Consider the following 11,966-nt stretch of genomic DNA (forward strand, 5'->3'; position numbering starts at 1 on the left):
TGTGTGTGACCTAACATATGCCGGTGGCTGGGGCTGGGATGGGCATGCTCATGACTTGGTCCCCCAAAAGGAAATGCAGTCCCCAGCAAGAACAAGACACCTCCATCCTCAGGATCAACGCCCCCCCTTCTCCAACCCCTACCTTTCAAAAACTCAGATTCACCAGTCCACGTTCAGCCAGTTTATTAAGGGAGCTTCATCAGGGGTCCAAAAGGGAGAAGGTGGGAGATGCCCCCCTCCCTCAGCTCCCCCTGTCTCCAACTCATCTGCAGCCCGGCCCCTAGGACAAGATCCCAGGAGATGTGGCTGGCGTCAGGCATAAATACACAGAGGCCACAGCCTGAATCAGCAGCGTCATGGGGAGACTGGGCTTGGGGCACGAAGGGGTGACTCTGGGGGTGCCTCCCCCAGGGTTTTCCTGAGCCCAGGGTCCCACTAAGCCAGAGCAGGGGACCAGCAGGCTGCCCCAGGGTCTGAGGTTTTGGCCAGCCCTGTCCAGCGAGGCTGGCAGGTGGCTGTGGGTTGTTGGGAAAGAGCAGGGCAGGGTGCAGTCGCGCCAGGGTGCAAGGGCCCATGGTGGACGGGGTCAGGTACTGTTGCCCTGCTCCTGTTCAAAGAGCAGCATGGCGAGCTGGGTTCGCGAGCCGAGGCCCTCGAGCATGCTCTGGCGGCAGCGATGGTATAGGTCCTCGCTGAGTCGCGCACTGCAGGACTGGGCCCGGTAGCGCTGCAGGAGTGCTGGCTCCACCGCACGCAGTACGTGCAGGCTGGAGTAGCGCAGAAAGAGCTCATACACATCCAGGCTCTCCAGCAGCTCCTCCTCCTGCTCTGAGGCTGCCGCCAGCCTCCCTCGGGCGGTCACATAGTCGGAGTTGTAGAAGCAGGCCTCGCTGGCTGCCTGGCGATCAAAGCGGCCTGTGTCACGGCCCAATTCTGGTGGCCCAGGCCCCTGTGGTGGAGCCACAGCTGGGTGGAAGGCCTGAAAGTGCATGGGAAAGAAAGCCTGCCAGCCAGAGATGGCATGCATGCGGCAGCGGTTCAGGAAGTCAGGTGTGAGCACTGTGTCTGGCCCGGCCAGCAGGAACAGTGTGTCCAGCGGGTGCTTCTTGGAGAGCAGATCCATGAGGCGTAGTGGGGAGGGGGCGGCTGTCTGCACACTGAGCCAGGGCACCCGGGCACCAGGGAAACGCCGCTCCAGCTCTGCCACGTGGGCCTTGACAGGTGCAAAGATATCTGCATGGGCTGCCCGCTGGGCCTGTCGTGGTTCATACAGTAGCAGCAGCGTCAGGGCTGCTGCATCTCCAGGCTCCAGTGCTGCAGTAGCAAAGGCCTCCAGGAAGCCAGGGGCCAGGTCACGTTCGGTCGCAGCCAGGGGCAGCAGCACAGTGAGACGCGAGGCCTCAGTGACATAGGGCACGGGCAAGATCTCCACACGGCTTAGTGGTCGGAGCAGCTGCACCCTGCGGGTGAGGGGCCTGCGGCCACCCTGGGGAGTCAGTGCCTCCAGCTGCAAGTCCAGTGTGTACTCCATTCCCCTGGCCGGATCAAAGCGACGGTAACCATTAACCAGCTGCTGCTTCTGGAGACGTAGGGCTGGGTGGTAACGGCGGTTGAGCTCCTCCAGAGCTGCCCCCAGCACGTCAGCCACATCAGCCCGGTCAGCCCCACGCAGTGGGCAGCGGGGTGAGCCATCAGCACAGGAGAAGGCATGCTGCTCTGTGAAGTAGTCCCAGCGTAGGACCTCAAAGCGCGACATGGGGCGGGATGGTGCTGGGATGCCCACAGGCCAGGCAGCCGCCCGCTCTCCATCAGCAGCCAGACGGCTGGTGTTCTGGATCTCCCACTGAGCCAGAGAAACAGGCCATGAGCAAGGCAGAGACCTAGCACCAGCACACAGTAGGGGGGCTGGGTAGGTGGCAGATGCCACTCAGGCTGGACCCCCAGTCCTCTACACAACTCTGCCCATCCAGGGCCCACACATATTCTTTCTGCAGCCTAACAGTTACAAGGTGGGGAGGGGTTCTGGAGGCTCCTCTGAGAATGTGGAAACAGACAAGGACTGGGAAACAAGCTTGTTCTGTGATTCAGGCTCTAATTTTATATTCCCTGGGATCTGAGACTTTAGGCCCTGTTTGTCCCACACCCTTCCCCCACACCTCCAAACCCAGACCATACCTGCAACTCCTGGATCTCCTGGTACGTGCGTTCCAGCTCAGCTCGAGCAAAGGCCTTGTGCAGCTGGTACATGTGCACAGGGTCATGCACAGGGTGGGCTGTCAGGGCACTTCGGAAGCGAGGGTCTCCCTCCTGCACAGGCTCCCCAGAGCTCAGCTCCAGATAGCTATAGTGTACCCTCTAAGGAAAGGAAGAATAATGAATTATCTTTACCCTTGTCTCAGAGTGTCTCATCTCCTCATCTTACAACCAATTGTAGGCTTGGAGTCAGATTTCTGTGGGTTGGAGTATACTGTGACCCAATGAGCTTGAGTGACCTTGGCCTCTGCCAGCTCACCTGTGAACTGGACATACAACCATGTCAGAGCTGTCCAGGGGTTCAAATAAAATAACTAACACTGAACACCTACTGTGTGAAAGGTTGCCTTATTTTCTTTAATCCTTATAACAATCCTGGGCAATAATTATTTCCATTGGCATGTATGAGAATACTGACACTCAGATTTAGTTATGTACCCAGAGTCACAAGGACAGAAAATGACAGAATTGGCATGAACACCAAAGCCTGTATCACCACTACACCTTTGCCTCTCAGTGGGAAGTGTACAAGCTTATCTTCCCACCTCGTGGTCGCCTGTGCAGCCCACTCCAGTAGCATCCAGGATGCAACGTCCCAGCCACTCGTCTGGGCGTGCACTGACTATGTCATTGCGGCAGCCTTCCAGGTGGGGGCGCAGCTGCTGTAGTAGTGTGCGGGACAGCAGCACCCCAAAGCCACCGTGGCAGTAGCGGCCGGGGACGGGCTCTCCACCGATGAAATCCTGGGGTCGGCCGAGATAGAGGTGGGTAGCGGAGGCCAGGCTGAGGCGGCCAGTTAGGCGAGTCAGTCCGTGCGCCTCAGTGTAGGTGGTGTCAGGCACTAGGAAGAACCAGTCAAAGTCGTCTCCGTGCTGCTCCAGCAGGTGGCGTAGTGCCAGGTGCAGGTGCCCGATGGGCCGCTCCTCGCCTAGCGTCACCACAGCCATGCCAGTGGGTGTCCGGCGGCCCCGTGACCCAGTCAAGAACACCACACGCTCTAGCCGGTGTCCCAGTGTGCGGTTCACAGCCACTCCCAGAGTGGGCAATGTGGCCTGTGAGGTCAGCACCGCCACAAGCAGCCTCTGCCTGATGCCCAATTCCGTGCTGATGTAGCGGGTCCTGGGGGAAGAGACAGTACAGGATTATAGAAAAAGACACCAGGGCATACACAGGCTCCAGCAGAGCATACCTTCTTTGGGCCTGTTCCCTCGCCCATGAATAGGATAAGAATAGCACATCTTTCTAAGTGAAACACGTCTTACCCACTATACTTTGCATTTGGGAATGGCACTATCCATGCAGATATAAGAGATATATCATGGCTCTCGATTCCTGATTTTACTACTTAGCAGTTTTGTCCTGGAGCACGCTATTTAACCTTAACCCTCTTTAAAAGGGGATGTAAAGGGATAGCTGCCATTTAAAGCACTTAGCCAAATGCTTGACACACCATGTATATACTTATTTCTATATAATACTTTGTAATATCACAAGCACATCACATGAATGATGTAAAGGAATATGTGGCACAGGGGTGTATAGAGTGTGTTCTGAGGAAGGGCAAACTAGGACAGTAATGCACCTTTGTAAAGCAGAAGGTAAATTGCAGAATTGGAATTTGAGCCCAGTGTTACTCAGGAGAAATGATTTCAACCCACAAGCAAGGACATTAATGAGTACATTCCTCCCTCCCCATCTCATCCCAAGATGGTCCTTGTAACCTATCAGGAATAAGATACAGGTAAATCTAATTTTTTTTCTCTTTCCCTCTCTTTATGCACTCATCCTATATATTAGTGATTTATCCAACCCCAATAGCCCAGCCGAGGAGCTAAGAGGTCATTTGGGGGACCATTGCGTGGAGCCAGCTTAGGACAGGAGCGGTTAAGTTCAGCTCACATCGGGCTGGGGCCCAGAGAGGACCTCAAACCGGCCCCAGTGTTCCAGGAAAGCGGGGCCATCGGAAGTTATCTGGGCCCAAAGACTTCCTGGCCGGCCAGCCCCTTCCTTCCGGAGCCTGACCCGGCCTCCGGCGGCCTCCCCCGCGCGCGCGTCCAGGCCGGTGCCCGGGGGTGGGGCTGGCAGGGCTGATCACTACCTGACGGCCTTCTTGGCGGCCTGGCCGGGCTGTGCCGGGTGGTAGGGCAAGACACGCGGCTCCCAGTTCTCCCCGGCGCCTGCGCCGGCCCCGGGCCTCTCGCGCTCTGCTCCCGGCTGCACCGAGTTGGGTCGGCGAGCCGCGTTGGTGTTGCCGTGAGGCGGCAGCTCAGAGTCTCCGGGTTGCGGCGGCCCTGGGCCGCACGGCTCCTCCACCCAGGTGACGCTGAGCAGGCTCAGGGTGAATCCCAGGGAAATGCCCACAGCCACGGGCCCAGCGGGCCGCAGCACCGACAGCAGCAGCGATGCCCGCATGGCGCCCGGACCGCGGGCCCCCGGCCCCGGCGCAGCCCCAGAGCAGCCCCAGGAGGCTCCAAGGGGGCGGTACCGGGGAGGGGGCGGATCCGGAGGGCCCGGGCCCAGCGGGCGGGCCCGCTCCCTCCCCGCCCGGCAGAGCCAGCGGCCCGAGCCGAATCCCCAGCGCAATGCTTCAATCTCCCTCCAGTTGCGCTTGGCGCGGGAGCTCCGGCCGCTGCAGCCGCTGTCCGACGTGTCACTGCGAGGGCCCCGCCCCCGGGGTGGGGTCTCAGGCTTCAGCTACCGGAGAGGGAGGAGAAGGGGGAGGTTAAAGGGGAAGGACCCCCGGAAGTGCCCCCTCCTCAATGCCGGAGAGGGAGACGCCGGGGGCGGAGTCCCCTATCTCCCCCTGGCGTGGTTGGTGCGTCCCGGGTGACGTCAGAAGCAGCCCGCCCCTGCTTGGATGGTGCGCCCTGAGTGACGTCAGGAGTAGAGGGCCGGAGCTGTCCATCAGCACCAAAGGCCGCGGGCGGGCTCAGGGCATGGGGCCGCGGCTCTGGGGCAGCCCGAGCCCCTACTCCTGTTCTTTTCTCTGTCCTGGGGTTCGGCCTGAGTCCCTGAACGCGGCGGGACTGGAGTGCCAGCCGGTGTTGGAGGTGGAGCGGCGACGCCGCCGCGCAGAGACCGGTGTCTCCGGCCCAGCAGCCCCCTTCCCCGCACGCCGGACTTTCCCTAGACCCCAGTCAGTTGGATCCTCTGGCACCCCGCAACCCCGGCCCCTCCGGCCCCTGCACAGCCTCTTTCGCTCAGAAGCCCAGGTCGCCTCCAGCCCAGGTAGATCTTGGACAATCCCAGATTTAGCCTCCCACAAACGGGTCTCCTGGCTGCCTCCTCACCGACTGCAAACTGCCCTCATCCCCACTCCCCCAGTCCCACTTTTAATTTCATCCCAGCCTCCTCTAGTCAGGCACTTTTTGTTTCCCTTTGTCTTTGCTCCCCACTCCAGGATGCTTCCCGAGCTGCATGAAATGGGCACCATTCCTTTGTCCACCTTGTCCTTGCTGAGTTCTCCCACTCCCACCCTCATCCTAGGAGTACCCAGGACTCTTCCTTGACCTCAACTTCCTATCTGTCAGGTTGATCTGGGAGGGACCCCCTTCCATTCCCAGCACTATGCCGGGCACTGTGGAGACACTACGATTCCAGCTGCTGCCCCCTGAGCCAGATGATGTCTTCTGGGGTGCACCTTGTGAACAGCCCCTGGAGCGCAGATACCAGGCACTGCCGGCCCTCGTCTGCATCATGTGCTGTTTGTTTGGAGTCGTCTACTGCTTCTTTGGTGAGATCCCTCTCATTCCTCACCTGGGTCCCCACTACTTCCCCCAGTTCTTTTCCTGTGGCTTCTCAAATCTTCTCCAGAATCCCTCCTTTCATTTCACACATGTTTATAGATCATCTAGACTCTAGATTCTAGGGAACACCGGTTTTTGAATAAGGCATGCTTGACTTTGAACCTGGCTGTGTACTAATTGTAATGCCTTGTCTGAGCCTCAGTTTTCTCTGTAACAAAGGGAACAATGGTATTTGTCTCACATAGACTTGTTAAAAGAACTAGTAGGCACCTAATAAATAGCTATTGTAGTGGAGAGGAGTTTGGGTCATATACTAAGGAGGCACAGAAAACACTTAGCAAGGTGATTAAACATGGTCCCTTACAACAGGGCATATTGCATGATGGGGGAGAGACTCCTAGAATAGTCACACTTGTGATACATATTAGAGTGGGCTGGATGGTAGTCACACACATGGAGATCGCCTACAAGGCAGGCTCCAGTAATCAGGAATGCTGTGAAAAGTTGTATAGGTTGGGTACTGCAAAAGGGAGCTCAGTTGAGTAGGCAAAAGGGGCTGAAATCCAGCTCATGCTCCACTTGCCAAACTTGAGGCATTGGCACAAGGCTCCCTTCCTAGAGAACAGGACACCTTTTTCTAATTTTCACAAAGTTGTCACATGGGCTAGTGGCAGCCTAGAGTAAGTGTCTGGTGGTTCTACAGCAATAATTACAGGATTTCAAAAAAGAAAAGCAGGTAGGGACCCCAGGAAAGCCTCAGGAAGGATGATTATAAGTTACTGGAACCAGTGGGCACAAAGGAGGCTGGTAGGTTTAGGCAGAGGTGTGGCAAGACTTCTCTATGCAGCCTAATATGGGTAGACAGATGGAGTGGGAATCAGATGGCCCCTCCCCTTCTCCCCTCCAAACCCTGGGCTGAATAACTACAGGAGGAAATACTCCCCACAAAGGTTCAGAACATGTTCTGGACCTCCAAAAAGTCTGTTATCAACTCACCCCTTCCACTATCCATACCCACTCCCTCTGCGAGGTGCTCAGTGTGACCTCATGTTCCTTTTCCTGGGTTGCCCTGATGTCCTACTTCTCTTCCTAGACTCTGAGGCCTTATCTAAGTCCTACTCCTCTCTCTGACCCCAGAACCTTCTGAACTCTGATATCTACTCTCATTGTTGGAACTGAATCTCTTCTTTATTATTGTTCTCTATGAGTCTCCTTGACTTCCTTGACCCCCATCTATGACTTCCATCTTCCCACCTGTTCAGGATCTACACCTCCCTCACTCTTTCAGGTACTGCTAATGGGCTTAATGGCCCCATAACCTCCTTTTCTTCTGAAACCCCACAATTGTTATTTCACCCTATACTCCTCTTTGATTTCCTACTACCCATTATAAGCCCTAATGACTATCTTCCCAGCTGTCTCATTACCTTGCATCCTTCTTAGTCCCTCTATGACTCTTAGATCTGATCCCTGGTTATTCCTATCTCTCTGATCCCTGTATCCCCATTAGTGGATCACCCCTCCCCACACTGTGATCTCATTTGTCTGGTCTCAGTGTTCCTATCTCTCAGAAACCCTTTAATAGTCCCAATGATTACAGTTCTGTCAATCCCCCTGACCCCCACTCCCACCCCATGGACCTACAAAGATCTTATCTTTTGGAACTCCTCTCCAAATAACCTACCTCTGTCCTCTTTGTCACCTTCCAATGATGCTTTGTCTCTGAAGCCCTGTGACCCCTCAAAGATCTCATCTTTCTGAAGCAGTGTGATCCCATCTCTCATGTTCTGATTCCTGTATTACTCATCTTTGAACAATTCCTCTCCAAAGACCCCAGTGACTCTATTGCTGATCCCCTTGTGGCCCCAATGACTTATTTCTCTAAGCTGTATGATCCCAAATACTACAGTGTCCCATTACTAATTCACTCATGACGTCAATGATCTATGACTCCATCACTGATGCCCTCATGACCCCAGTAATTCCCAATTCTCTGATCTTAGTGTCCTTATCACGGATTCTACTGTGCTCCCACGTCCCTGACCCCTCTGAATTCCTCCTCTAGCTCAGTGACTCGTTTTGGCCCCTCACTGGCCTCTGTTCCCCTCTAGGTTACCGCTGCTTCAAGGCAGTACTCTTCCTCACTGGGCTGCTGTTTGGCTCAGTGGTCATCTTCCTGCTGTGCTACCGAGAGCGGGTGCTGGAGACACAACTGAGTGCTGGGGCCAGTGCAGGCATTGCACTGGGCATTGGGCTGCTCTGCGGGCTGGTGGCCATGCTGGTGCGCAGTGTAGGCCTCTTCCTGGTGGGGCTGCTGCTCGGTCTGCTGCTCGCCGCTGCCGCCCTGCTGGGCTCTGCACCCTACTACCAGCCTGGCTCAGTGTGGGGCCCACTGGGGCTACTGCTAGGGGGAGGCCTGCTCTGTGCCCTGCTCACGCTGCGCTGGCCCCGCCCACTCACCACCTTGGCCACCGCAGTGACTGGTGCTGCACTCATCGCCACCGCTGCTGACTACTTTGCTGAGCTACTGCTGCTGGGGCGCTACGTGGTGGAAAGACTGCGGGCCGCACCGGTGCCTCCCCTCTGCTGGCGGAGCTGGGCCTTGCTGGCACTCTGGCCCCTGCTCAGCCTGATGGGCGTTCTGGTGCAGTGGCGGGTGACGGCGGAGGGGGACTCCCACACTGAAGGTGAGAGGGCAGAGGCCAGGGTGGGCCTGGGAAGAGGGGACTGCTAGGGTTGGGTGGGGGGGCTGAGGGACTGTGGACAGGGCCTCAATGGGGTTACAGAGCTCCCAGCTCAGGGTCTGGGAGGATGGGACCATGAGCCACTATTCATTCCACAACAATGTATGGAGCATTGGTTCTGTGTCAGCCCCATTCTAGGTACTGGAGAATATAGCAGAGGTAAAAGAGAAAGGAGGGATGGGGTATAGCTCAGTGATAAGAGTGCTTGCCCAACTGCAAAGACGCTGGGTTTGATCCCCAGCACCACAAAACAACAACAACAAAAAAAAAAACAAACAAAGAAAAGAAAAAAGAAAAGTTTCCTGCCCTTACCTGTGTAATCCAGGGCAAGTGAGAGATAATAAACAAGCAGACCAGCAAGATAATTCTGGTTGTACAGAGTGATATGAAGGAGATACACAAGAAGTGATTATAGTTAAGGTGGTCAGAAAAGGCTATTTAGAAGAGGTGACATGTAAGGAGAAACCTAAAGTATAAGGGGCAAGCCATGCCAGGAGCTAGAGAAGTGGGAACAGCAAGGGCAGGGGCCTGAGAAGGAACAAGCTGGGTGTATTTGAGCAAGAGGGCTGGAGTGTGGTAGGTGAGGTTTTGGAGTTGGGCTGATGATGTGGGTCTTCTGGGCTATGAGGAGAACTCTGGATTTTATTAGAAGGGCAGTGAGTTCCTATTAGAGGGTTTAAAGTGAGGAAAAATATAATGTAACTTAGTGTTCAAGATGCTTGTTCTGCTGCTAAGTGTAGAAAGCCCTGGAAGGAGACAAGCCTTAGTGAGAAAGCAGCATGGCTGTCTAGTTGAAAGATGGTAGTGTCTGGCCTGGGAGAGTCACCTGTGGCTCAGGATTGGGAGAGGGACAGCAGCCATGAAGGGTGTACCTAGAAGTCTAAGAATCTTACATAAAGACCATTGGAAGAAAGTAACTGCAGGAAGTCCTATCTGGAGGGGGTAACAAGGAAAGGAAGTGACAGGGTAGTGGTAGGAAATAACAGACAAGGAGAATCGGAAAGCATGAAACCTCAGGTGGGAGGAAAGGAGAGGGCTTGGAGAAGAGGCATGTGGGCTCTGAGACCCTGCTCTGCCCATACCTCCACAGTGGTCATCAGCCGGCAGCGAAGGCGTGTGCAGCTGATGCGAATTCGGCAGCAGGAAGAGCGCAAGGAGAAGCGGAGGAAGAAGAGACCCCCTCGGGCTCCCCCCAGAGGTCCCCGGGCTCCTCCAAGGCCTGGGCCCCCTGACCCTGCTTATCGACGCAGGCCAGTGCCCATCAAACGTTTCAATGGAGATGTCCTTTCCCCGGTGAGCACCTTGAGCCCCTCCAGCCTGAAAGGAGGAGAAGGGAATGTGTAGACTCCCCAGAGCTGGTCACTGTCTTGAAGGCCTGGTGTTTGTCCAATAGAACCCCTGAACCAAGGGTGGGATGGATACAGCTCTGGTACCAGGAGAAAGGTCCTAAATATGGATTTTAAGTGGTATGTGGTGGGTTTTCAGGGCTGGACACTCTGGGTATGGGCAGTCTAGGGGAGTATAAGGCTTGTGGAAGGACAGAGAGAAGTGATTTCAAGACAAGCGTCTCCATCAGGATTCTCACCCCTGTGTATATTCCCCCACAGAGCTACATCCAGAGCTTCCGGGACCGGCAGACTGGGAGCTCCCTGAGCTCCTTCATGGCCTCACCTACGGATGCCGACTATGAGTATGGGTCCCGCGGACCACTGACAGCCTGCTCAGGACCCCCAGTGCGAGTATAGCTGTATCTCTACTTGTCTAGACTCTGCAGTCACCAGCTCTGCCAACTTGGGGAGGCTTGCCAGACCACCACCCAGGCTGCCTGGCCCCAAGGCCTTCGGCTGTCCCTCTCACCTCCCTGGAGAGGACTGGCCTGGCCACTAGAAGGAAGATCTATCTCAGGCTAAGCCTGGCCTGAGGGGAAAGTCCCCTCCCAAGCTCCCAAGGGATTCCTGGGGGACTCGGGGTGTGAGCCCCACTGGGGTGTGCTCAGGGTTGTGAGTGTGTCACCCATGTATGTGTGTGTGTGAGGCGGTAGGCTTGGAGGGGACATTGGGACCCTTGCCTTAGATTTCTGATTGGTAGGGCTTCTCTAGGGCTGGCCCCACTTCCTCTCCTACTGCTGGGGTCCCATGGACCACTCTCCTGCATGTCTACACGAAGGAGGCCATCTTCTCCCTCATCACTCCGCCTCCTAACCACTCATCTAAGGTTCCTGTCCTTGTCTACAGGGCAGACTACAGCGCCCTTCACCCTGGTCCTCTGGCCTCTGCAAAGCCACGTGCCTGAGGGGATGGGGGTGGGGGTGGTGCTCTGGGCTGGGTTGGGAGGGTGGAGGAAGAGGGGCTTAAATGCACGGTGCATGTCTGGTGTCTGTCATGCCACCCTGGACACCTCATGCTTCTGTCTCTCCCCACCCCGCCCTGTTTTACAATCTTTTATAAATGTGCCAAACTGCATGGCCTCTGCCAGGAGTGGTGGTCTTCAGTGGCTGGCACTTCTGTGGGCCAAGCTGGAAGCACTGCAGCCTTGGGCCCTGTGCCACTTACTACAGGGGCTGCAGGCAAGGTCTGTCCTCCTATGGCACACAGAGAGGCAGGAAAATGAGCTACAGCACTTTTATTGTTTCCCAACACCTCTGGTTCCCATCACCCCACCCAGCCCTGTGTAAGGGCACACGCTTTCCAAGCTGTCCGAGGGCACCTGCCTTGCCTGGTTGGGTCCTGCTAGTCACCTGCAGAGGAATGACACCACGTGGGGCTGGGGGAGAAGAGGGCGCCTTCCTCCTCCCTGGCAGAGCCTGGGCACCCACCCAGGGACAGCTGGACCCTCGGCCTGTGCCCCACCTTTTCACAGCCTCTGTCGAGGTTGTCATGGGGGCAGGGAGGTGGGGTCATTGAGGGTGGGGCAGAGCAGGGCATGTACAGGGAATGCAGGAATTTGGGTTAGACTGGCAAGGCATCTCCTACATAGCAGAGGAGGAAACGAAGCTAGCTTGGGAGCCCTCTGTTGATGTTGAACTTGCTTAGAGAGGCAAAAGCCAGCCCAGCAGATAGCAGGAAGGGTGAGGTCAGTACAGCTTTTGGTGGGTAAGTGGGAAAAGAGAGGAACTGGTAAAAAAAAAAAAATGGGGTGTTCAGGAGAGCCAAACAGGGTCCAGAGGCAGGAGGGGGTAAAGAGAAGCTTGACAGAGGAGGAGTAGGAAGCTGGGGACACTGGC

At 56.1% G+C, this 11,966-nt stretch overlaps 2 protein-coding genes across 4 annotated transcripts; one reads left to right on the plus strand and one right to left on the minus strand.

Annotated features, from left to right (window-relative positions):
• Positions 1 to 166: 166 nt before the first annotated feature.
• On the minus strand, positions 167 to 4,665 carry Chpf (chondroitin polymerizing factor). The gene is made up of 4 exons (XM_005330516.5): positions 4,352 to 4,665; positions 2,799 to 3,372; positions 2,176 to 2,355; positions 167 to 1,843 (listed from the first exon to the last, which is right to left on the minus strand). The coding sequence occupies exons 1-4, from the start codon at positions 4,663 to 4,665 to the stop codon at positions 587 to 589; spliced, it is 2,325 nt and encodes a 774-aa protein (XP_005330573.1). The 3' UTR covers positions 167 to 586.
• Positions 4,666 to 5,012: 347 nt separating this feature from the next.
• Tmem198 (transmembrane protein 198) lies at positions 5,013 to 11,205 on the plus strand. Of its 3 annotated transcripts, none has more exons than XM_013360853.3 (5): positions 5,341 to 5,481; positions 5,817 to 5,986; positions 8,111 to 8,686; positions 9,834 to 10,036; positions 10,351 to 11,205. In XM_013360853.3, the coding sequence occupies exons 2-5, from the start codon at positions 5,821 to 5,823 to the stop codon at positions 10,486 to 10,488; spliced, it is 1,083 nt and encodes a 360-aa protein (XP_013216307.2). In that variant the 5' UTR covers positions 5,341 to 5,481; positions 5,817 to 5,820; the 3' UTR covers positions 10,489 to 11,205. The 3 variants fall into 3 exon arrangements, with proteins under 3 accessions (XP_077874200.1, XP_013216307.2, XP_021585663.2); XM_021729988.3 differs by having other exon boundaries at positions 5,357 to 5,481; positions 5,784 to 5,986; XM_078018074.1 differs by lacking the exon at positions 5,817 to 5,986 and having other exon boundaries at positions 5,013 to 5,481.
• Positions 11,206 to 11,966: the final 761 nt, after the last annotated feature.

Source organism: Ictidomys tridecemlineatus, chromosome 7 (genome assembly GCF_052094955.1).
Source record: "Ictidomys tridecemlineatus isolate mIctTri1 chromosome 7, mIctTri1.hap1, whole genome shotgun sequence".
Lineage (NCBI taxonomy): Eukaryota > Metazoa > Chordata > Mammalia > Rodentia > Sciuridae > Ictidomys > Ictidomys tridecemlineatus.

Excerpts from the sequence above, each read along its gene's own strand:
- Chpf (XM_005330516.5), bottom strand. The coding sequence starts at position 4,665 with ATGCGGGCATCGCTGCTGCTGTCGGTGCTGCGGCCCGCTGGGCCCGTG. Across the intron at positions 3,373-4,351 it reads GCCGCCAAGAAGGCCGTCAG|GACCCGCTACATCAGCACGG; the intron begins GTAGTGATCAGC and ends CTCTTCCCCCAG. Across the intron at positions 2,356-2,798 it reads GCTGCACAGGCGACCACGAG|AGGGTACACTATAGCTATCT; the intron begins GTGGGAAGATAA and ends TCCTTTCCTTAG.
- Tmem198 (XM_078018074.1), top strand. The coding sequence starts at position 5,013 with ATGCCGGAGAGGGAGACGCCGGGGGCGGAGTCCCCTATCTCCCCCTGG. Across the intron at positions 8,687-9,833 it reads GGGGGACTCCCACACTGAAG|TGGTCATCAGCCGGCAGCGA; the intron begins GTGAGAGGGCAG and ends ATACCTCCACAG. Across the intron at positions 10,037-10,350 it reads ATGGAGATGTCCTTTCCCCG|AGCTACATCCAGAGCTTCCG; the intron begins GTGAGCACCTTG and ends ATTCCCCCACAG.